The following is a 26,787-nucleotide window of genomic DNA, read 5'->3' as shown; positions in this document are numbered from 1 at the left end:
AGACAGGCAATGATCAGTAACGGCGTCAGGTATGTAGGGATAACCAGAATCGATAACAGAAACAGGCCGATGTCGGGGGCAAGCAGCAGAGAATCAGAGTCAGTATAAACAATCCAAAGGTCAGGTACAGAAGGAAACCACTTGGAAATGTCAGACAGGCTAAACAAGACTTCACAGAGAGTGGGAGTGAGTGTGCTATTTTTATGTGTGTGTAAATGAGGTGCAGGTGTGGCAAGGAAATTGGCTGATGAATGATGTGCAGGTGTGGCAGGGTGATTGTGATGCAGTGACTCATGGGGAATGTAGTTCGGGTGTGGTTCAACAGATGAGAGGTGCTAGAGTCTGAGTGACATCTGGTGGTTGATGTGGAAAGGTCCTGATTGGAGTGCCCTCTACTGAAGTTCATGGGCACTCCATCTAATGATCGTGACAGTAATGAAGCCAAAAACATATATGGTTTAAAATCATCAAAGGGTTAATAAAGTGTAACAAATCTTGAAAATGTATATGTTTAGTAGAAAATTAAAGATTTTATCAAACTTTGATAATTGCCTTTATCTTTTCAACAACTTGGCCTGTTAATTAGAGAAGAACAAGAACAAATGTATTCTCACATGCATTATTAATTATATATGGTACAGTCTTACAGACAGAACAGTATGTAGGAGCTGCTTGGGTCAACTTTTATTCCTCTCAGAAAGCAATGATGTAGTGAAAACATCTGGTAAAGTGAGGTTTTCAGGTAATGTGTGTACAGTATACTCCCTGGACCTCTGCTTCTAGTAAATACTGCCCTGTATTGTGTATGTTATATTTTGACAGACATTAATACTGTTATATTTGAATAATGTGAATATGAAAACAGATTCTTTCTTTCTTTCTACGTTCCAACCGTTTTTGATGGATGTGATAATGTGCCTGTGGGGGGAACTTTTGATGGTAAAATGTGCTGGAGATGAAATGCTATTTGCATAGTTCATAAATATTATTTTACAAAATTAAGATTTTTTTTTTTTTTTTGGAGGTGCATATATATTACTCAGAGATTTGTTTGGCTTGTCAAAAATGTATCAAATTTACTGACTTTTGAAAAACAAGTAATTTTTTTTACAATGAAAGGATTGGTTTGATGCACAAAGTTGTTTTTATTGTCTCTAATAGAGCCTGCAAAACTCATTTATTTAAAATGAAAATGCAAATCCCATTGTAAATAATAGTGAAAAAGCTCTTTTTAAAACTACTGTTCCATTATAACCCCTTAGCAGATTAAGATTTTAATAAAAAAAGCATGATTGATTTTGCCATTGTACCAATTATTTTATTGTATATTATTATAAGTAAGAAATCAATTTAAATGCTAACAATCCCCCAATCAAGTTTTTCAGCATGGAAACTGACATTTATTTTAATTTGCCTTCTCAAATATTGATTTTGCAGGGAAACTGTCCTTGAAACTTCTAGAACCATGAATCACAGTTATATGCAGGAGCCTTGGAGTCCAAAAAAGGTTGAGAACCACTGCCTTAAAGAGACTTTGGTAACATTGATGCTGTAATTTGTCGTTTATAACTATTACAGATTTTTTCCACTGTCAAATACGCAATTTACAACACTCCACCACAGTAAACACCGCAAAATACAATACACAGCTTGGAAAGCAGAGCAGTCATTTTTTATAGTTTAATCTGGGACTGGGTTTCTTCAACTTGACAGTTTTAGCACTTGAAAATCAATGAAAGCTGGAAATAACATCACATCTTGAGGAGTATGACAAACTAACTCTAAAAATAGTCTAGCGTGGACTGATGTTACAAAAACCAGCCAACATCTTGCCTTTCTAAGAAGTGTGATGGAAATAATGTGAAAATACTCCGGTGATAATATTGGGTCTGCAAGTAAACTCTATTTGATATTGTACAATTCTCTATACCATATTATTGATTTTGGATGAGAGTCTGCTAATGTTTCAGACTTTTTCTTTTGTTTTGTGAAAGATTAATCTGGTAACTGTCTGGAAATGCAGCAGTGTCTGTGTCAGTGTCTACACTCTAACAGTTTAAATCTAGATTAAAGACCCATCTCTTTAATCTGGCTTACACATAACATACTAATATGCTTTTAATATCCAAATCCGTAAAATCCGCTGCATTAATCAGGTAAACCGGAACCGGAAACACTTCCCATAACACCCTATGTACTTGCTACATCATTAGAAGAATGGCATCTACGCTAATATTGGTCTGTTTCTATCTTATTCCGAGGTCACCGTAGCCACCAGATCCAGTCTGTATCCAGATCAGAGGGTCACTGCAGTCACCCGGATCCAGTACGTATCCAGACCAGATGGTGGATCAGCACCTAGAAAGGACCTCTACATCCCTGAAAGACAGCGGAGACCAGGACAACTAGAGCCCCAGATACAGATCCCCTGTAAAGACCTTGTCTCAGACGACCACCAGGACAAGACCACAGGAAACAGATGATTCTTCTGCACAATCTGACTTTGCTGCAGCCTGGAATTGAACTACTGGTTTCGTCTGGTCAGAGGAGAACTGGTTCCCAACTGAGCCTGGTTTCTCCCAAGGTTTTTTTCTCCATTCTGTCACCGATGGAGTTTCGGTTCCTTGCCGCGGTCGCCTCTGGCTTGCTTAGTTGGGGACACTTCATCTACAGCGATATCGTTGACTTGATTGCAAATAAATGCACAGACACTATTTAAACTGAACAGAGATGACATCACTGAATTCAATGATGAACTGCCTTTAACTGTCATTTAGCATTATTGACACTGTTTTCCTAATGAATGTTGTTCAGTTGCTTTGACGCAATGTATTTTGTTTAAAGCGCTATATGAATAAAGGTGACTTGACGCTTTCCTGATAGAAGAAAATTTTTCTCTAACGTTTTTTATTTTCTGTGAAATCTTGTTATGCTGTGACATTACCATGTTAGCATTACCACCTAAATAGTGACATAAAAGTTGTTTTGATCACATGGTTGAAACAGAAGAGAAATGTCATCATTCGTGTATATATATATATATATATATAAATTTTTCATAAATCAATCAGTTTTCCCATAGATCATTAGCATTCAAAGCTGTTTAGTAACCAGAATTCTTCAAAGTGTCTTATTTTGTGCTTCAAAGAATGTAAGTCACATGACGACACATGAGGGTGAGTAAATGATTACAGTTTTTTTAGGTTAACCTTTAAGTTATTTTCAACTGTTACAATCCACAATTTATTCATAAAAAATAAAATAAAAATTTAAAGCCATACATTCTTAAGGTAACATATGACGAATTCTTCTTGGGGTAAATAACTCAACTAACTCGCACGTAAGGCCATTTTTATTTTCATTGCACGATTAAAATACCTTTAAAAGCCTAAGTTCCTTTAATACTCAGCCCCCTTACACGCATTGAGACACCGACAGCAGCAGCCCAAATGAACTGCAGTGCGCGCAGAAAAAAAAGAGGCGCGCATTTGTACACCGATTTCTTCTGAGGAAAGGCGCGCGAGAGAAAGTGCGGAGGAGAGTTGCTCGTGCAGGCGGCGTGTTCACCTCCCACATGTAACGTGGCAGCCAGCGATGACCAAGCTCCTCAACAAGTGAAGCGTGCTGTCTTCAGTTCCCTGAACGATCGCGCCATGGTGGCGGTGAGCGCGGAGAGCCCCGTGGATCAGTACCAGACGCTGGCGTACGACACCGCGCTCAGTACTGTCCTCGCTGTGCTGGTGTACGCGGTGGTGAAGGTCAGCCTGGACGGGATCCGCCAGTGGCGGGCTCGGATCTCGGTTCTGATCGTGGGCTCGGGTCCGATCGGGCTGACCGCGGCTCTGGTCGCTGTCCGCTCCGGTAAGGTGCTGAAACTGACTCTTCTGGATGAGCGCTACCGGAGCGCGCTGCTCTGCAGACCGCAGCAGATCGCGCTGGACCCCCGCGGCGTGCGCTTCCTCCTGGACCTGGGGGTGGATTTTGACAACATGGAAGGCTGCTGGCACAACGAGCACTTCTTCACCAAGATCGGAGTCTTTCAGGAGTATTTGTTGAGCATCCTGGAGCAGAAGAAGCAAAAGGTTGATGTGAAAGTCCATTTGGGTACAAAGGTGCGTGCATCCGAGTTGTGGTTTTTTTATTGCGTCGCTTGCAAATAAATCAGTACCACGAGTTAAAGTTACTAATAGTTATTTTAACCATTTACTTGTCCCGACCTAGTCATTTGCTCAAAATTATATTAAAAGCTTATAGCTAGCTGATGCAAGCTGCAACCTGATCATGCCAAGTTAAGGTGGTCTTGCTAGTTTTTGGAACATGGTAGCTTGAACCATCTACTGCGCAGGGGTGTGTTTCCCAGAAGCATTGGTGTCTAACTGTAAGTTCCATTGAGCTCTATTGGTAACCATGGAAATTTCGACCATAGTTGCTTTTGGGAACTGCATCCCAGCTTGGTCATCTAATAACCAGTTTGGCCCAGCTAATGAACAGCTTAAACTAGCTGATGACCAACTACTGACCAATTGGGCCAGTTACTAACCATCTTACACCAACTAATAACCAGTTTGGCCAATGACCACATAAAAAACCTAACATCTAGCCTGGACTAAAAAACAACATCTAGTTAATAACCATATTTCACGGTTTCGCCAACTAATAACCAGTTTGGCCCAGGTAATAACCAGCTAAACCTAGGTAATGACCTCTTTAAACAATTTAACAATCAGCATGGATCAGCAAATAACCAGCTTGGACTAATTAATAACCAACTTTCACCAATCAATAACCAGTTTGGCCCAGCTAATAACCAGTACTAGCAAAAGATAAGTTAATTACCAGCTTAATCTAACAGGTAGCATGGATCAGCAAATGACATGTTGAGCTAGTGAATAACCTATTTGCACCAACTAATAACCAGTTTGGCCCAGCTAATAACCAGCTTAAACAATCTAACAACCAGCATGGATCAGCACATGACCAGTTGGACAAGTTAATGACCGATTTACACCCAGCTAATAATCAGCTTAATCCAGCTAATGACCAGTTTAAACAATCTTACAATCAGCATGAATCAGTAAATACCCATCTTGGACTATTTTATAACCAACTTCTACCAATTAATAACCAGTTTGACCAAGCTAATAACCAGCTAAACCTAGGTAATCAACTCTTGAAACAATCTAAGAACCTGAATGGATCAGCAAATAATCAGCTTGGATTAGTTAATAACCAACTTGTACCAATCAATAACAAGTTTGGCCCAGCTTATAACCAGTTCTAGCTAAAAATAGGTAAATGACCGTCTTACTCTAACATCCAGCATGGATCAGCAAATGATATGTTGAACTAGTTGATAACCAATTTGCACCAACTAATAACCAGATTGGCCTAGCTAAAAACCAGCTGAAATGACATCTTTTAGCCACTGATATGGGTGACTCTGTGGTCCTTGTTCTCTTAGATTTATCAGCTGCTTTCGACACTATTAACCATTCTGTATTAATCAATAGACTGAAATCTTGGGCGGGTCTCTCTGGCACAGTTCTAAAGTGGTTCCAGTCATTTTTATCTGTCAGGAAATATGTGGTTAGGCTAGGAGAATTGTTTATCTTCCACTGCTTCTCTCCCCTGTGGCCTTCTGCAAGGCTCTGTCTTGGCCCCCTCCTTATTGTCATTCTATATACTACATCTGGGATCTATTTTTAGAAAACATGGAGTGTCATTTCACTTTTAATGCTGATGATACTCAAATATATTTACCTTTTAGGAAAAATTATCCACTGACCATGACCTCTCTTTTATCCCGTCTAGATGAGGTTAAATCCCGGTTATCTCAAAAAAAAAAAAAAAAAAAGTACCTTAAATGAGGAGAAAACTAAAGTAATTGTTTTTGGCCCTTCCGAAAATATGAAGGCATTTAATTTTGACCTGGGATCCCTATCGGGATTAAAATTAGATAAACACACTTCCACTGTGATTGGGTCTAGGTTTTATCAGCTCTGTATACTTGCAAAAATGAAACATTTCCTCACTGATAAGACTCTGGAGATGGCGGTGCATGCTTTTATTACATCACGTCTCGATTACTGTAACTCATTATACCGTTGCATTTCTAAAGCTCAAATTCCCCGTCTTCAACTGGTCCAAAATGCTGCCTCTAGTTTTTTTTTTTGAAAAACAAAAAAAGGGATCGCACCACTCAGGCCCTTCATTGGTTGCCTGTTCAATTTAGACTACATTCTAAAATCATATAACTTTTTTTTTTAAAAATCTAAATCTGAAATGTGTGTGTGTGTGTGTTTATAAAATCTATGTTTTATTTTATTCTGGTTCTTTGTTTTAGTCTGTTTTGTGTGTTCTTACTAGTATGATGCTGTTTCTTTTGTGAAGTACTTTGGTCGGTCTTGTGGCTGTTTTAAATGTGCTATATAAATAAAGTAAACTTGAAACTTAAACAATCTAACAACCAGCATGGATCATTAAATGACTAAATAAATAAAAAGCCAAGGAGCTCAATAAAGGCGTCCACAGAAAAATGACCTTCAGCGATTAAAATTGGTTTCCTGTACACGTGTTTTCTTCTCACAGGTAATGGCTCCTTGCATTTCTCTCAAGATTGAAAATGTGATATTTTTTATGTAGAGCAACAATTGCCTCAGGAATAAAAATACAAGCACCAACGAGTTTCTATCACCATGAGACAGAATCTTGAGCTGGTCTGACAGATGGCTCTGACATACAGGAAATGACTGTGCCGGTTTTCAAAGCTTTTCATTAAATACACATTTAGTGCCAACTAAATAACTGTCTGATGTCTGTCATATAATGAACAGGTGATTTATGTAAAAAAAAAAAAAGTTACAGACAGCTACACCCCCCTCCCCTCCTCTCTTCTCTTTTGGTCTTTTTTTAGGGCCTGCAGAATTTTATTTTTCACTATAAAAGTACTCTTTCTTTTGTGGGTTGCTGTATGCTGAAAGATATTCAACGTCAAGACAGACGTTGGTTTAGGACATTTTGGGCATCTTATCTTGACCGTGTTCTTCTGAGGACCAAGCCATTTGTCAATGAACCAAAGACTTTTTTATCTCTCTATCTCTTTCCCTCTCTCTTTTTTTGTTTTGTAGAAATCGATATCTTTTGGTATTTATTCTGCCTGAGATACCTGTGTGTTTGTGGATTTTGTTCAGAATAGTATTCTAGCATATGATATATACTATTTCTCAATATTTATATTAGTACCATTTCCCCTACAATTTTTTATATATATTAGGCATTATACAGTATTTTCTGTTCAGTATGTCAGACACAGTCATGTACTGTGAGGTAACTGTTCCAGTTTGTGTAAATGGTTTTCTCTGGCCTTGGACTCTCAGGCCTGTCTATTTAAGCCAGGTCTCTGATGAATCTAGACGCTCACGTCCATTAAACCAAACCAGACTTGAGTTTCATTTCATTTACAGCTATTCTGGGTGACAGGCTGTCAGTCTGGTTTAACGAAAATGTCCTTCTGTTCGGAGGAGCTCACACACTGCAGCTGACAAATAAGTCTTTACTTGTCGCTGTCAATGCAAATGAATGATTGACACTTTTAAGACCAGGTTTAACATGTTTCGTTGTTGAGAAGTATGCTGTTATAGGGATGTTATAGGGATAAAGATATAAATCAATCCAATAACTGAAGTTTAAAATAGTATTAAATTCTGAAAAACACAAACTATATTTTATAAGCATTATGTTTTTTGGCTCATATTGGGCATTTTTTGAGAATCGGAGTGTGATTGTTTTGATTTAATTTAATTTCAATTACAAGTTCTTTGTTTTGGAAATCAGACCACTGGATCCACTGTATGTTTTGATTCACTAAGAAGAATTGGTTCAGAGTCACGTTTAGTGAATCACACTGTTCTGAACGTGCTGCATGTTTTCGACTCACTTAATATAATAGAGTAGAACACAAGAGTAATTTGTTCAAGAATTAGACTGTATTTTGCCTGTTGAATGTTGTTGTTTCATTAAAAAAAAACAAAATTTGTTTGTTTTATGATTCACCTGAAAGAAATGTCAAAAGAGTTATTATGGGATCGCTTTGAAAGCTTTTGATTCACTACAAAGAACAGTCTCAAGAGTCATACATTCATAAATCAGACTCCACTGGATGCACTGGATGTTTTTGATGCGTAATCTGTTCTTAAATCTGACTATTTAACACACTGTATTAATTTTAGTTTTAATTCACCATTCAATTGGTTCTTTTTAGACCTGATTCAGAATCATTGGTTTGAGAATCAAACCATACTTACCATGCTTTATGTTTTTAATTCACCTGTAAGAACTGGTCAGTAAGAGTAATTTGTTCAAGAAACTCACTACATTGTGTGTTTAATGTGTTTTATTTATTTATTATAATTATTATTCTTTTTATTTAAAACAACTGACTCAGAACTATTTGTTTGGTAAAACGATTGAAGTTTAACACACTGCGCAAATCTTACTACTGTACTCACTGTATGTTTTGATTCACTTTAAAGAGCTGGTTCATAAGAGTCATTTGTTCAAGATTCAAGTACACTTTGCACATGCAATGTTTCTGTTTCATTTAAAACAAGCGATTCCCAAAAGCCATTTGTTAGGAAAACTGAATAGACCAGGTACTTCGTTTGTTTTATCTGCAAGAACTGGTTAAGAAGAGTCCTTAGTTTGCAAGAATTGGTTGGCATTGTCAGTTTCTGATTCACTACGAAGAACTGGTCATGCATTTGGGAATCAGACTCCACTGGTTGTATGTTTCTGAATCAGTAAAATAACAGGCCCCAGGATGCACTGCATGTCTTGATTCACTAAAAACAACAGGTTCAGACTGAATCAGACTCTTCTGACCGTGCTGCATGTTTTTGATTCTCTTAAAAGAGCCTGCTCATAAGAATCATTTGATTGGGAAACTTACTTCAAATGCTTTCAATTCAGTAAAAAACGAATAGCAAGCCTGATTGTTTTCTGTTGCTGTGCTCCTGTAGTTTAGCGAGGAGTACCTGAGGAAGATGCCGAGGGGTGAATGGCCGCGGGTGATTGTGGTTGCTGACGGTTCGTGTGGAGACTCCTGCTCGGTGCTGGGCATCAGCTCTGATTACATGGTAGAATCATGTCACGCTTACGGCGCTAATGCTACGATAGAGAGACCGGACCAGAGGCAGGTGAGAAGTCCTTTCAGAAAGCCCATGAAATCACATTTGGAGTTTATTTGCTTTTAGTAAATGTCTATTGATAGCTTGACAAGTTGATAAATGCGCACTTAAGTGGACTTTTATTAATATATTATCTGCAAGTACATTAAAAAAAATACTTTTAACATTTGAAACACTTCAAGTGTATATTCAATACAATTACGCACACATCTTTTTCAGGGTTATATTAAATAAAAATCTGTATTATAATTTAACTGATTTTAGGTGTTTCTTAATGTTAAATATTGATTAATAATGACGATAAAAGCCTAAGTGAATACAGGTAGTTGTTACCTAAATAAGCTAAAATGACTCTAAATGTCAAAAGTTTAGTTGTGTAACCTCCGCATACAAACAAATACATTTAACAATGTTTGCCATTAATTCAACTATCAACTTGAAATTAGATGCTTTCACGCAAAGCACATTTCTGAACGGAGCTTTTTTAAACCATTTTAGATGTAAAGATGTGTCCTATGTGAACAACCCTTTACAGTGAATATGCATTTCTTTCTCCTTGAATCACTGTATCACACCACTATAGCTCAGTAGCAACCTTTTTTTCTCTTTACATGCTATTACTCTCAGAAATGTCTCATTTGTGTTCTTGAATACGAATAGCGCTCTGTGGTCATGAGGTCATCAGGGTCCTACTGGGCCCATTCATTTTATGAATATGGGTGAGTAAATTAAGCCATTATGAATAATAATAAAGTCTATTTCTGCCAGCGATAAACACTGACGATGCAGGTGAGGCCAGGTTGTGAGGAGCAGATTCTGTCAGTAATTTGATTGTTTTTACACAGGTTTAGAATGAAAGTTTGTATAATTGTGTTTAGTTAATGGGCTTTTTGTTTGAACAGATGGTACAGCAGGTTTAGCTAACGCAGATAACCAAGGTCATCTTATGTATACAGTAATTCATCAAACAAGCTTTAGCAACCTTGATAAGGTTCAGAGATAAGCAGAGTTTCAGTTTAATTAGTGCTGAAACCTGGCTCTGTATATTCAGGATTCATGATGACTATCAGTTGTTACCAGTTTTCACTCTCTCCATGAGCCTTTGTGATCTTTTACTCAACACAAAAGATATTCTTAAGAATGATGGCGACCAAGCAGTTTCGGTTCCCATTGACTTCCATTGTATTTGTCAAAAAACACAATGCAAGTCAATGGGAACCAGAATCTGTTTGGTGACCAACATTCTTCAAAATATCTAACCCCATCCAATAATTTTGAGATTGCTCATAACCAGGCCCAGGCGGTCGGGGGTATACTCATTCAACTGCCTGCTGTTGCCCATAACCCCGGTCCAGGAATGGTTTTCTTCATAAAAATAGCATAATGAAATAAATTTGGCAAACAATCCAGTGTATCTGCCCTTCTTTGGAAAGCGTCAAATGATTTCACAATGCGTTTTCGCAGCGGTGAGCAATGTAGCCAATCACAGACATGTTGGCTGATTTCTAAAATGCAGTGGCCAATCAGAGGAGTTTAGATTGGAATCCATGCACTCGCCGCTCCAGTCACCGTTTTCTGTCCAGTGCTGAGTTATATCATGCTCGTAACGTCTTTCTAGCAAAGACATTAGAAAATGTTTCCTCATGTAGTCACAAGCATTGTTTTTTTTTTTTTTTACTTTGTGAGATCGTGATGAATGAGTGACAAGTTTTAATCAATGTAAAGGGAGCACTCCTTGCATGCTGTATATGATAATAAATACAGAGTTTAAATAAAACATAAAATAAATAAAATTAAAAAAATAAAATAAATAAATAAATAAAATTCAATATAATTTTTGTGTATATATATATATATATATATATATATATATATATATATATATATATATATATATATACTGTACACACATATATATACAGGTCCTTCTCAAAAAATTAGCATATTTTGATAAAGTTCATTATTTTCCATAATGTAATAATAAAAATTAAACTTTCATATATTTTAGACTCATTGCACACCAACTGAAATATGTCAGGTCTTTTATTGTTTTAATACTGATGATTTTGGCATACAGCTCATGAAAACCCCAAATTCCTATCTCAAAAAATTAGCATATCATGAAAAGGTTCTCTAAACGAGCTATTAACCTAATCATCTGAATCAACTAATTAACTCTAAACACTTGCAAAAGATTCCTGAGGCTTTTAAAAACTCCCAGCCTGGTTCATTACTCAAAACGTACTCGATTACTAAACTTAACCTCGGTTCTCTCTAGAAGAGCGAACGAGTACTGCGTCTTAGCTAAGACGCTACGGGAAAAGTCTCTTTTCACGAAATACTGAAGCAAAAAATTATCCTTAATTCTTAAATCCTAAAACTGTGTGCAGGGCTGTGCTTACATGTGGAGATGGGAACTGAGGAGTGGGCATCGTCACTGCATTTATAGCACCATCGGCCGTGGCCGGACGAGCGTGCACGGGTTTTGTTTTTACAGAAACCACATGACGCGTGTGACATAGTAATTGTGGGCACTGAGGGGTGGGCACGCTTACTATGCAGTGTGCGCGATCGACTTGAGTCGCTTTTAAGGGCACAGGCCCTGTGTGCAGGGCTGTGCTTACATGTGGAGATGGGCACTGAGGAGTGGGCATCGTCACTACATTTATAGCACCATCGGCCGTGGCCGGACGAACGTGCACGGGTTTCGTTTTTACAGAAACCACATGACGCGAGTGACATAGTGATTGTGGGCACTGAGGAGTGGGCACGTCTACTATGTAGTGCGCGTGATCGACTTGAGTCGCTTTTATGGGTGCGAGCCCTGTGTGAAGGGCTGTGCTTATATGTGGAGATGGGCACTGAGCAGTGGGCATCGTCACTACATTTATAGCACCATCGGCCATGGACGGGACACCAGAAATTACACCTTTTTCGGGAAATATCTGGGTAGCCGTGATAACGTTTTTTGTGTGCAGGCAAGCGGGCAACCGTACAGGCTTGCGCATTGCAAAAGACGCTGAAACAGTCACAATCTCCGGAACTGAAACAGCGGCGCGCTTAGGTGAGAGCCCGGCCACAGCGGAACTCGTACACCGGCGCTTCGATGAAGCAGCCATCGTGTGTAGTGCAGACGCAGCGTCATGCAGCATGCATAGATGGCTTTCCTAGGATGGCTTCGGGGCTCCCGGCCTCACCGTAATCCTCTGCCGCGGTCCCCGCGGCGCGGGGCGACGGCCGGTAGAGCGAGAACGGGGGTCTCGAGCTGCGTTGCTGAAGCTGTTGTGATAACGGCTTTTGTGTGCAGGCAAGCGGGCAACTGTGCAGGCTTGCGCGTTGCAGAAAACGCTGAGACAGTCACAATTCCTGGAACTGAAACAGCGGCGCGCTTGGGTGAGAGCTCGGCCACAGCGGAACTCGTACACCTGCGCTTCGATGAAGCAGCTATAGTTAGTAGTGCCGACGCAGCGTCACACAGCAGGCTTTAGATGGCAACACCGCTTTTGCCGCCGTCCAGCAGAGGGCGGACAAAGGTGCGTTGCTATCGCCTGTTCCACCGGCGGAAGTGACTGGTAGTTCCTGTTTTTAGCATCATCAGTGTGGAGAATGCTAGTGAGACAGACGAACGAGTTGGCGCTGATTATGGAGCGTTCCAAGCCTTCGCCACCTCTTCGTGAAGCTCAAGAAGAAATGAGGCGGGCTTTGAGAAGTACGCTCATCCGAAAGGGAAATACCATCCAGCCGGGAACGAGAGGGGGGGCGCTGGTGCAGACCACTCGCGGCCGAGACTCGTCGCGGCCAACGCGAGCATTCACCCCGGCTCCTTCTCGATGTCAGCTCGTCTGCTGGGCTTCTGAGCAGAAGGCACGAGATCCTCGGAGCTCGCCCAGCCCTCACTGCCCGAAGCTAGCAGAGAGCGCGTGTCCTCTTCCCCCGACGCGGCCCTGAGATCGACTTTCTCGGACGACGCGCCGGCAAACAGCGGGCGCTGCCCACCGGGAAGCGATGCAGGGGGGGCCGATGAAGCAGGGCGAACCGGCGAGCTCGGTTGAGCTGAAGACGGTTCCGGAATCCGCTGGAAGCGATGCTTTTACGGCGTCTCAGCGCAGCGGAGAATGCAGGCTCAGAGAAAAAGGCCAGGCGAGTCCTCAGAGTCACCATGGCAACAGCTCGCAGTGGGGGCATCCGCCGTCAGCGCGCGCGCTGCATGATCTTCACCCAGGCAGGAGACACAGATGACGTACCGGTCTCCCTCGCTGAGTGGGGCTCTGACGAGCCGCAAGAAAGGCATCTTAAAAAAGACGCAAGCTCTTTTACGAGTGTGTGTCGCAGGGCGAACACACACACACATAAAGAACAGCTGGATATAACAGAATTGAAAGGATATAGGCGCCGGATAGCGCAGTTTTATAGGTTGGGCCACACCCGTTTTGGCGGGAAGTGGCAAGAAGGGCGCGAAGAAGAAGGGCTGTGTACTGCTGCAAATGCGCTTTACAAAAATACAAAATTAAGGATAATTTTTTGCTTCAGTATTTCGTGAAAAGAGACTTTTCCCGTAGCATCTTAGCTAAGACGCAGTACGAGAGAGCTCTCGTAAGAGAACCGCAATCATGGGTAAGACTGCTGACCAGAAGGCCATCATTGACACCCTCAAGCAAGAGGGTAAGACACAGAAAGAAATTTCTGAACGAATAGGCTGTTCCCAGAGTGCTGTATCAAGGCACCTCAGTGGGAAGTCTGTGGGAAGGAAAAAGTCTGGCAAAAAACGCTGCACAACGAGAAGAGGTGACCGGACCCTGAGGAAGGTTGTGGAGAAGAACCGATTCCAGACCTTGGGGGACCTGCGGAAGCAGTGGACTGAGTCTGGAGTAGAAACATCCAGAGCCACAGTGCACAGGCGTGTGCAGGAAATGGGCTACAGGTGCCGCATTCCCCAGGTCAAGCCACTTTTGAACCAGAAACAGCGGCAGAAGCGCCTGACCTGGGCTACAGAGAAGCAGCACTGGACTTTTGGACAAATTTTGCATGTCATTCGGAAATCAAGGTGCCAGAGTCTGGAGGAAGACTGGGGAGAAGGAAATGCCAAAATTCCTGAAGTCCAGTGTCAAGTACCCATAGTCAGTGATGGTCTGGGGTGCCATGTCAGCTGCTGGTGTTGGTCCACTGTGTTTTATCAAGGGCAGGGTCAATGCAGCTAGCTATCAGGAGATTTTGGAGCACTTCATGCTTCCATCTGCTGAAAAGCTTTATGGAGATGAAGATTTCATTTTTTAGAATGACCTGGCACCTGCTCACAGTGCCAAAACCACTGGTAAATGGTTTTCTGACCATGGTATTACTGTGCTCAGTTGGCCTGCCAACTCTCCTGACCTGAACCCCATAGAGAATCTGTGGGATATTGTGAAGAGAAAGTTGAGAGAAGCAAGACCCAACACTCTGGATGAGCTTAAGGCCACTATCGAAGCATCCTGGGCCTCCATAACACCTCAGCAGTGCCACAGGCTGATTGCCTCCATGCCACGCTGCATTGAAGCAGTCATTTCTGCAAAAGGATTCCCGACCAAGTATTGAGTGCATAACTGAACATAATTATTTGAAGGTTGACTTTTTTGTATTAAAAACACTTTTCTTTTATTGGTCGGATGAAATATGCTAATTTTTTGAGCATTTTGGGTTTTCATGAGCTGTATGCCAAAATCATCAGTATTAAAACAATAAAAGACCTGAAATATTTCAGTTGGTGTGCAATGAATCTAAAATATATGAAAGTTTAATTTTTATCATTACATTATGGAAAATAATGAACTTTATGACAATATGCTAATTTTTTGAGAAGGACTTGTATACATATATATATATATTATTTTTTTTTTACAAAATATCGTTTTTTATGTTTTGATTTATATCTTGTAATGAGGGCGCTGATGCAGCATTAGAATCCATATGCAGAAGTTTATTGCAAATATCCAACAACAAACACGTAGAAACAGGCAGAGGGTCGATAACAGTCAAGCAGTCCGATCTTACAACAATCCAAGGGATAATCCAAGAGACGTTAGTGAGAAGCCAGGCAGAGAAGTCAAACCTTGAGATCAGTCCACACAAGCAAACAATCCAGAAAGGGAAATCCGTGGAATCAATGGTCAGAGAACGAGGCAGAATCATACACATGCAGACAATGTTAACAGGTAAACGCTTGGTAAGGCAGGGTAAACTGGCAATACTTCGCGATGAGAAAGCACATGGTTCCAGCTTAAGTAGTCCCAAACAGGAAGTGAATGTAGAAGCAGCAGAGGGAGCGCTCAGTCAGTACTCGGGTGATGGCTCCCTCTGCTGGCTTGGCATTACAGAACCCCTCCCTCTAGGAGCGACTCCTGGAGCTCGGCGAGGACGTCCCCGCGGGCGGGGTGCTGGACGGTCAGGTCTGGCTCGATGGAATTCCTCTGTGAGCGATGGATCCAGAATGTCGTTGGCGGCCACCCATGACCTCTCCTCAGGTCCATAGCCCTCCCAGTAGAGAGTCCAGTAACTCCTTTACTTGGTAGGCGGGCATACCACCTATATCCAGGGGTGGCGGTGGTTCTGGGGTTACCTGGCCGGGGTCAGCCTCCGGGTGGACCGGTTTGAGAAGGGACACATGAAAAGAGGGCGAGATACGGTAGTTAGCAGGAAGCTCCAGCTGGTACGTTACCTCATTAATTCGTCTGAGAATCTTGAAAGGGCCTACGTACCTAGGGCTGAGCTTCCTGCTGGGCAGCCGCAGCTTGATGTCCCTCGTAGAGAGCCAGGCCCGCTGTCCAGGTTCGTAGGGAGGGTGCGGACGTCGGCGTCTGTTGGCCTGGATCTCCTGATTCCTTATAGCCCGTTGAAGACGCACATGAGCACTGTCCCACACCCTCTCACTACGTTTAATCCAGTCGTCAACTGCCGGAACGGAGGAAGGTTCACCTGACCATGGGAACATAGGGGGCTGATACCCCAGGACACACTGGAAGGGGGTGAGGCCTGTAGACGCATGAGTGAGAGAATTCTGGGCATATTTCGGCCCAGGGAAGAAACTCTGACCACCTATGTTGTTCCCTACTACAATAGGTTCGTAGATATCGGCCAATCTCCTGGTTGAGTCTCTCCACCTGGCCGTTGCTCTGAGGATGGTATCCAGATGTGAGGCTAACGTTAATATCCAATTGCTTGCAGAACGTTTTCCAGACTTGGGAGGTGAATTGTGTTCCTCTGTCGCTGACAATGTCCTCAGGTAAGCCATAGATACGAAATACATGGTTAAAGAGAGCTAAAGCTGTTTCCATGGCAGTAGGTAATCCTTTTAATGGAATTAACCGGCATGACTTTGAGAATCTGTCTATGATGACTAGAATGGTTGTGAATCCGTCAGATGGTGGCAGGTCAGTGATGAAGTCAATAGAGAGATGAGACCATGGTCGTTGTGGGATGGGTAATGGTTGAAGTAGGCCTGAGGGTAATTCCTTGGGGGTCTTGGATTGAGCACAGATCTGACAGGATTTGATGAAGTTGGTTGTGTCCTTGGTCATCGAAGGCCACCAAAATGAGTTCTTTAACAGGTTGAGGGTGTGTGAGATACCTGGATGTCCTGAGCTGATGGATGTATGAACCCATTGGAGTACTTGGTGACGCATGTCTTGGGGTACGTATTGTTTGTTTGGTGGGCATTGTGGTGGTGCCGGATATTGTTCTTGTCTGCGTTGAATTTCCTCCATGATGTCCCATGAGACTGGAGCCAGAATGACAGTGGGTGGCAGAATGGTTTCGGGTTTGAAGTCGATAAGTAACGGTGAAATCAAAACGAGTGAAGAAGAGGGCCCATCGAGCTTGGCGAGGATTAAGTCTTTTTGCTCCCTTTATATACTCAAGGTTCTTGTGGTCGGTGATGACTTGGAATGGGTAGCGCGCGCCCTCTAGCCAATGTCTCCACTCCTCAATGGCTGCTTTCATGGATAATAATTCCTTATTACCAACATCGTAGTTCTTTTCTGCACTCGTGAGTTTTCTGGAGTAAAATGCACATGGATGAAGCTTGGCTGGTTGTCCATGACGTTGGGAGAGAACAGCTCCTATTCCGCAGTCTGATGCATCCACCTCCAAGACAAACTGTAGATCAGGATCAGGATGTTTCAGGATGGGAGCTGAGGTGAAACTTGACTTGAGGGTGGTAAAAGCATGACTTGCTTCTTCATTCCAACTGAGTTTCCTGGGTTTGTCCTTCAAGAGTGAGGTGAGAGGAGAGGCGATAGTGCTGTAATCTCTGATGAAACGGCGGTAGAAGTTGGCAAAGCCTAGAAACCTCTGAAGCTCCTTAATGGTAGTAGGTTGAGGCCAATCCGTGACTGCTTGAACTTTGATTGAGTCCATCCTCACTCCCTGGTGACTGACTTGATAGCCAAGAAAAGATGTCTGATGGACATGGAACTCACATTTCTCAGCCCTGACATAGAGTTGGTTCTCCAGTAGACGGGATAATACTACACACACATGAGTAACATGTTCAGTCTCTGTCTTGGAATAAATCAAAATGTCGTCGATGTAGGCAATAACAAATTTGTTCATGAAGTCCTTGAAGATTTCATTTATAAATGATTGAAAGACAGCTGGAGAGTTGGCTAACCCATAAGGCATTACCTGGTACTCGAAGTGCCCCCTAGTGGTGAGAAATGCAGTCTTCCATTCATCACCTTCTTTGATCCTGATGAGATTGTATGCGCTTCGTAGGTCTAGTTTGGTGTAAACGGTGGCCTCTCGTAGTTGTTCCAGGGCCGGAGGTACCAAAGGCAAGGGATAGCGGAATTTTACTGTGACATTGTTAAGTCCATGGTAATCTATGCAAGGTCTTAACCCACCATCCTTTTTACTCACGAAGAATAACCCGGCGGCTGCAGGAGATGTGGATGGACGAATGAACCCTGAGTCTAAGGCCTCCTCAATGTATTCCTCCATAGCTTGATCCTCAATCCTGGACAATGGGTAAATTCTGCTTTTGGGAGGCATGGCATTGGGAAGCAAATCAATGGCGCAATCCCATGGATGATGTGGAGGAAGTTGTGTGGCCTTAGTCTTGCTGAAAACTTCAGACAAATCTTGATATTGATTGGGGATGGATACTTTTACCTGGGTTTCGGGACTCTCAATGCTAGTGGTGAGACATGGTTGAGGCTGAATTGAAAGGCAGTTCCTCAAACAGAATGGAGACCATTGAGTTAACTCCCCTTGGAACCAGGAAATGGAAGGATCGTGGATGGTGAGCCAAGGAAATCCTAAAATGACCTCGTATTTGGGTGAGTCAACGACATACAGGGTGATGTTTTCTTGATGGAACAAACCGGTTTGAAGTTTTAAGGTTTTGGTTTGACATTGGATACCTTGATTGATGAGAGTGTTGTCGATAGCTTTGATCTGAATGGGTGGAATGCATGGTCGGAGGAATGGAGGAATATTAAACTTCTGAATTATGTCCTTGTTGATGATATTCAGAGCTGCTCCAGAGTCAATCAGCGCTGTGAGGTCAAGAGACAGAGTATCCGTTCTTATGGTGATGGGTAGTGTAAGCGACTTATTTTTAAGGACCGAGAAACTGTGAATATTTACCCCTGTTGAAGACTTGGCCTTGAGTGGGCAACCGATACTGCGATGGCCTGGTTCACCGCAGTAGAAGCACAGATGATTTTGTCGACGTCTTGCTTGTTCCTCCTCCGTCAATCGAGAAACGTTAAGTTGCATGGGTTCAACATATGATTCTTCAACTGTGAGATGGCTGATAGGGGAATGATTATAAACTGTTCTGTCAGTACGTTGCTTGGGAGTCTGTCTCATGAGATTATCGATCTTGATGGTGAGATTAACAAGTTCTGAAAATGATAAATCCCCTCTACGACAGGCGAGTTCAGTTTGCAAATCAATATTGAGGCTGTTGTAAAAGGTAGCTTTAAGAGAGACATCATTCCATCCACTCTGAGCTGCCAGTGTGCGAAATTCAATAGCGTAATCAGCTGCGGTGCGGTTACCCTGTTTTGCATTCATGAGTTGTGTTGAAATATCCCTGCCCCCTGCGGGATATCCAAAAACTTCTTGAAGTTGAAGTAGAAAATACTCAGTGGATCTCCTGAGTTGTGTATCGCTATCCCACACCGCTGAAGCCCAATCGAGGGCTTTTCCCGTGAGCAAAGTCATGAGAAATGCACATCTCTTCTCAGGTTCAAATCGATCCTGTTGAAACTCAAAATATAGTTTTACTTGTCGAATGAATCCTTTGCATTGTTCAGCAGAGCCATCAAACTTATTAGGAAGAGCAAAGCTTACCGTTGAAGGCGTGGGAGGAGGAAGAGATCGTACGTAGTGCGTCAGGTGTTCGTTGATCGATTGTAGCTTTGCAAGTTGTTCCTGATAATTCTTCAGAATCTCGCTTAGGTAAGCGAATGCGGCTTGTAAGTTGGAAACCTCCGCTGGATTCACGGTAGGCGAAGTATTCTGTAATGAGGGCGCTGATGCAGCATTAGAATCCATATGTAGAAGTTTATTGCAAATATCCAACAACAAACACGTAGAAACAGGCAGAGGGTCGATAACAGTCAAGCAGTCCGATCTTACAACAATCCAAGGGATAATCCAAGAGACGTTAGTGAGAAGCCAGGCAGAGAAGTCAAACCTTGAGATCAGTCCACACAAGCAAACAATCCAGAAAGGGAAATCCGTGGAATCAATGGTCAGAGAACGAGGCAGAATCATACACATGCAGACAATGTTAACAGGTAAACGCTTGGTAAGGCAGGGTAAACTGGCAATACTTTGCGATGAGAAAGCACATGGTTCCAGCTTAAGTAGTCCCAAACAGGAAGTGAATGTAGAAGCAGCAGAGGGAGCGCTCAGTCAGTACTCGGGTGATGGCTCCCTCTGCTGGCTTGGCATTACATATCTAAAATCATTAAGATTTATATCTTAAAGCTTAAAATAGTCTCAAGTTGGTGCAGTTTTAAAGAGGACTTGTTTGGCTCATTTAAAAAATATCAATAATTTAATGTGAATAAAATAAAAATTGCCAAAAAAAATCATAAAACCTATATAAACATTTTGAAAAAAGGAAAGAAAAATTGATCAAAAGAAAGCTTTCTGGATAAAAATAAATAAATACAAAAAATAAATAAAGAGTGTAATTTTTTTGGCCTTAGGGTTATTTTGATCCATGAGGGACACTTTTGTTATAGATTAAGGAGGGACAGATGAGAATTAATGTATTTTTGTGGATAAACGTGTTAGTTAATTATTGTAAAGTGTTAATAATGTATTTTGAGCACACACAGACACACACACACACACACACACACACATACACACACACGCACACACACACACACACACATATATATATATAAATACAAACATATACAGTATAAATTTTTTATATGTATTTACATGTAGATGCGATTTATCGTTTGACAGCACTAGCAAATATAATAAAATAATAAAAATATACGGTATAACATTATAGTAAAATAGTAAAGTAAAAGTATAGTAATAAGTGTAATAATAAATAAATATTAAGACATTTAAGTCAAAAAAATACTAATGGTCTGTTTTTGTTTGTAGGTCCCCACACCTGAGATCCGTGCACATAGTCTGTATTTTGATCTGTCGGCGTACGGGATCGACGCTGTGAAGGAATCACGCCGCTCCTCGCAGCCGGCAGCCAAGCCTGGATTCCACCTGAAGATCTACGGGACGTTCAGGAACCGCTGCATGGCTCTGGCCTGCACTTCAGACGCAGACTCCAAGATGATGCATTTCCTGCGCCACACGGCCAACTCCTCAGTAAGACCTCTCAATCCCAGCATGCATCTGTTAGACTCATAAACTCGTTCGAATTCAAAGTTTAAATTCCAAAATGCTGTTCTGCTCACCCTCTCCAACCAGCGCTTAACCAACTTTCAACATAGAAATATAGTTGAAATAATGTCAGCTGATGATGCTAAATTTGAAATAGTTGTAGAATAGCTTAACAAAATATTTATGGTATCACTCAATGATAAATTAACATGGATACATCCTACTTTACCTATACATATAGTTCACTCACATGAAACAATATACTATATATGTAAGTATATACACTGTGTACTTAACTCATGTAGGGTGATATATACTATATAATATTTCTAAGCATTTTTTAATTGGGTCCCAATTTATATTAGGTGGCCTTAACTACTATGTACTTACATCCAGAGGTGGAAAGAGTACAAAAATATTCTACTCAAGTAAAAGTGCCATTACATTAATGAAATTTTACTTAAGTACAAGTAAAAGTACCAGTCTAAAAATCTACTCAAATAAAAGTAAAAAGTAGCTCATTTAAAATTTACTCAGACTAAAAATTACTTAGTTACATTTTAACAGTGGGAGGGAGTCAAAATGGGACAGGCCAAGGGTGTCAAACTCAGTTCCTGGAGGGCCACAGTCCTGCACAGTTTAGATATAACCCTAATTAAACACACCTGATCCAGCTAATCTAATCATTTAGGTTTATTTGAAAACTACATGATATGTGTGCTGGAGCAGGGTTAGAACTAAACTCTGCAGGGCTACGGCCCTCCAGGAACTGAGTCTGACACCCCTGGGATAGGTCTATTAATCTCAAACTAGTTGTTTTTAATTAAAGGAATCAGTTATTTAGAATAATAAAACATTTGGGCTGTTACCAGGCAAATCAGTATCAACAAACTCATCTTTTAATGCAGAGGAAATGCAGAAGATTCATTGGAAGTGGCATTTAGATGTATTACACTGTTTAGTGCAGGACAAGAATGCATTTAACCTGCAGTTACAAATGCATGAATAATGTTTTGATATACAAGACATAAATTGTTGAATACTCATTTGAAATGATAAGAAATTAATTATTTAAAAAAATCAAAAGATACTTTAAATGTGATATTAAAATGGCCAGTATGTGTCAGCAAGTCACTGTTAATAAGTGAGTCATTGCGATTGAACCGAATCATTTAAACGGTTGATTCATTCAGGAACGAAACATGTCTCGTTGCTCAGAGACGCAAAACTGTGCTTTGGTGGCTGTGTTTGGAATTATTTTCTGTTGTAGAAATAGAGCTAAAAAAGGCAATATGGTGTCTAAAACGCAAGTCTCTTAGTTAACTTGTTTACTGAACTGTTATATATATGTATGTATATATTCATGATGATTTTTGGTGGAAAAGACGGGATTATTTGTGTGATTTTGATTTAATATATGAAATTATATAAATATGTGAATTTTCTGCCGCTATATCTTCAATTTTGTGATCATTCTAAATGCATTTTAGGAGACTGAATCACACAGTGAAAGAACGCACTATAAATGCGCATGCACATCAATAAAACAAAAATAGCACACTCCTCACCACGGTCTTTTTAGCTAATTTGTGCAAAACCTCTTGCTAAAATGTCAAAGCTTCATTTTAACCACCAATGCAACGATGCAATTATTTAGCTTACCTCTACATTCTTGCGAAGGGTTGATGTCTTGTCGAGATTTTATAAGCTGCTAGTTTGGTCTTCCTAGGCAAGTACAGCTTACACTGCATAATAGAGCATACATATTCAGAATATGTTTCGTTTTCAACTGTGTCTGCACCACTAACGCCTGTTTTGACCGTCTGCATCTTTCTTGTGATTTTAGCGCCAGTTTGCCCTCCTGCCCATTACTTACTGCCGTAGTTTCCAGGGAGCGATTTTTTTTTTTTTTACTCAGTAATTAATGTGTTTTAAAATGTAGCGAAGTACAATACTTCAAACAAAATATGCTTAAGTAAAAGTAAAATTACAGATTTAAAAAATTACTTTAAAAAGTATTAGTACACAAAAAAGCTACTCAATTACAGTAACGCGAGTAAATGTAATTCGTTACTTTCCACCTCTGCTTACATCAAAAAAATAAGTACAATGTACTAATTGTGTTCATATTGTATTGCAAAACACTTCTGCTGCTATTGAGGTGGGATACAGGTGAGGTTTAGTGGTGTGGAAAGTTTTAAGGTTAGGTTAAGGTAAATATATTTTATTATTGCACACTACAATGTATTTCTCAAAGAAATTATAATTGTATTATTTTAAAGGAACTTAATACAACCAATGTATTTTTCATACATTTATACAGTTCTGTTGTGCAACGTTTTATTTGATTGTATTTTTATGTGATTATATTTTTAAAAGATAAATGAAATTGTTACAGTTTAAATAATTCAATTCATTGTATTAAATCATAAAACACAGAATATATGGGAAATTAACATGGTGCCCAAAATCAAGAGGTAGGTAGTTAAATTGAGAACAAACATGTTGCAATAGCTATGTTTCCATTAAAAGATGTGGATTTAACTTATGCGCAAAACTGGAATATCGCACAAAACATTTGCGAATAAGTCACTGTTTCAATCCAAATAGTCAAAGAGAACAAAATCGTCACTTCTATGATAAACTGGCACTAAATATCTCCAAGGAATGTAGTAGAAGCCACTGAATATAATAATTTTCATATATAATAAATTACTTGCGCCTTTGAGCGAGCAAACAAAACACAATAAATGTGGTCATTGCTTTTGGAGGTGGCTACTGTGTAAGATAGTAATCATACAGAAATACATTTCAGAACGACCAAAACAACATATAGATGCTGTGAACGAGATCGGTCCACTGGTTAGTCAAGCTTATTCTGTCTCATCGCGCAAAGTCAAGTGACTTTTTCAATGCGCGTGGTGATATTTATTCGGTAACTGTTTCCATTTTAGTTTATGCTAATTTTTCTCCTCAAATAAAAAAAGTTTATCCTACTCAGTTGTGCGCATACATATTTTTTATGTGCATTTTTAGAATTTATGCGCATCATGGCATTTCTGTCTAGCGTTTTTTTTTTTTTTTTTATGTGATCATCCAAAATGTGCATAAAAATAGGTGGATGGAAACATAGTTAATTACATTAATTCTCAAGGTCTAACAAACAAACAAACATGCGGAAAACAATTTCTTCACCATTAATGGTAAATTAATATTTTGGTATATCAATATGGTATGTTTTTGGGGGGAAAAAAAGTTATATTTTTGGCCATATCTCCCAGCCATATTTCACATCTCTCTAGAATATTTGATTCTGCTTGGTCAGTCGTGGCATATAATAACCCCCTAAACACTACAAACAAATAAACAAACTAACATAAATACGAATAAACAACATCTAGATGGTGCAGTTCCAAAATGTACCAGCAGGGGCAAACAGGGCTAACTAAAAACTCTGTTTTTGCCTTACTTGGAAAGTTTGATCAATGAATAAATAGAAATATTGTAGAAGCAGACAAGAAAAGAGGAACAATAGCACAGAAATATGCATTTGAGTGGTTGAAAAACAAAACAATAAAGAGCTAAAGAAAGAAACAGTGACAAAGAGATAAAAAAACAGACAGGATATATCAAGACACAGCCATCACAGTGAATGTCATTGACTGAAACACATGTTGTTATTTGGTTACAATCACTATGTGTGTGTGTGTGTGTGTGTAAAGACCCCTGATGAGCATGCAGACAGGAGACTGAATCACTTTCCTCCCTGTCGTCTCAGATCATGAAGAACATCTTCCACCAGTCGTTCAACGCGTATAAGACCGACATCGAGCCGCGTCTGAGTGAGCTCACGCTGCACCACATGCAGTGCAGCCGCAAGCTGTTCCAGATCATGCTGTCCTACAGACGCGTCAGTGCCGCTTACATCGAGGGAGACGACGTCGCTGTGACTGTGGAAGGAGAAGCTGCACGAGTGCTCAACTTCGACACTGGTGAGCACGCTCTTCTAGGCCAGATACAGAGTTACTCTTCTTTCATGCTTCTCCATTCCACTGCAGTGAGTCTGCTATGTAAACACACACTAGATGGACGTGTTTGACTGTTGATGCTGTCTATTGCAGCATCTCATGCATGACACACCGTTCTAAAAACAGCTTTTTAGTTGAAATAAAAACTATTTTTACTTAAAAAAAAAAATCTTAAAAACACATTCTGTCTGAATGTCCCCTTATACCTGTGGTTATGGATATTCATATTTAAAATTATTTATATATTTACTGCTACAAATTTAGATTTAATAGAACTATATATTTGGGGTTTAAAATAATAGGATTTATAAAACCTAAAATATGTAATGCAAAATAAGCCAAATTCCACGTATAGAAATGAACTCTACCTAAATTTTGCATTTGTTATATTATTTTTTAAATTTTTTCCCCCTAAAATAATTTAATTGCAGAATGTTCAGTTCAACCCTGTTATGCTGTGACATTTCCCTCTTAAAAACATATTTATAATAATATTTTTATGTAATAATAGTCATAAATTTTATTTAGCAAAATTTAATTTACAGTCTTTATTAGTTTTTTTTTTTTTTTTTGGCTTTACAAGTTTAATAGTTACACTCTGTTTTTGAAAAAAAAAACATTGATTAAAAAAATATATTATTATATAGTATTGTTTTTGGCACAAAGCACTGGAATGGTGACTAATATTTTATAATAATGTGGTAATAATAAATTATATTTAGTAATTTTAATTAAATTTTCAGTCTTTATCAATATTTTATTTTTATCTGTATGTTACTTCTTGTAAGTATGTAGTTTGTATGTTCTGGACACAAAAGCACAGGAATATTGACTATAATGTGTTAAGTGATTATTTTATTTATTACAAGGCACACTGAAACTGTGTGATACTGTGAAACTAAATAATAAATATAATGATAATGACCTGTATATTCCTTATCTAACAACATTTCCATCAGAATCAGAGTCATAGCAAGTCCTGCTCATAAACCGACTCTATTAGTGTGTAATCTCTGATGTGATTGTGTGGAAGGTTGTGGTGTGAATCTGGGCCTGCGAGGTCTGGAGTCTCTGGGATTGTTCATCTACCGGACGGCCACGGCTCTGGACCAGAACGACGTGTTCGAGGCGCTCGCGGCCAAACTCCAGCACTCCAGACAAGTGGCAGAGACGTTCAGGAAGAGCGGGCTGGCCTCGGCTGTGTTTGAATGACCCTGAGTGTGTGTGTGTGTGTGTGTGTGTGTTTTGAGGCGAGTTATAAACTTACAACACGTGTAATGCTTACAAATTGAGCGTTTTTGAAATGAAGAATATTCAGTGCACATTAGAGCGACCAAAATTGGTGTATTAGCATTTCATGTGGTGTAATGTGAAGATAAATAGTGCATTGTGTTTTTGAGTCACCAACAGGACAAACAGGTCAGACGGCATGCTACGAAGATGAATATGTGCCAGCAGTTGAGACTGAGATCATCAGATCTGTAGAAATGAAGTGCCTGGCAGAAATTACATTCTGTTCATGTTACAGTACACACAGAAATAAAGATCTCTATTTATTTTGTGATATTTGTTAATAAAATGAAGCGTTCGCCTTTTAATTCTGTGCATTCTTTCTTATCCAATTGTGATCTGAAGCAGGGTAATTATAGTTCAAGGTAAAATAAAACAATACAAATGAATTAGCTGAATATAAAACATTAATAAACAAACATTTTATTTCAACT

The 26,787-nt window shown here is 40.1% G+C and overlaps 1 protein-coding gene across 1 annotated transcript; it reads left to right on the top strand.

The window, feature by feature from the left end:
• The first annotated feature begins 3,361 nt into the window (after positions 1-3,361).
• Positions 3,362-26,307, top strand: LOC132125052 (uncharacterized). Its single transcript, XM_059536262.1, has 5 exons — positions 3,362-4,112; positions 9,018-9,194; positions 20,799-21,020; positions 24,814-25,027; positions 26,097-26,307. The coding sequence occupies exons 1-5, from the start codon at positions 3,654-3,656 to the stop codon at positions 26,273-26,275; spliced, it is 1,251 nt and encodes a 416-aa protein (XP_059392245.1). The 5' UTR covers positions 3,362-3,653; the 3' UTR covers positions 26,276-26,307.
• The last annotated feature ends 480 nt before the right edge of the window (positions 26,308-26,787 follow it).

The sequence above is a fragment of the Carassius carassius genome, chromosome 43, assembly GCF_963082965.1.
Source record: "Carassius carassius chromosome 43, fCarCar2.1, whole genome shotgun sequence".
NCBI classification, from domain to species: domain Eukaryota; kingdom Metazoa; phylum Chordata; class Actinopteri; order Cypriniformes; family Cyprinidae; genus Carassius; species Carassius carassius.
The sequence above is the reverse complement of the archived record's forward strand: the minus strand, read 5'-3'. Positions and strand labels throughout refer to the sequence as shown.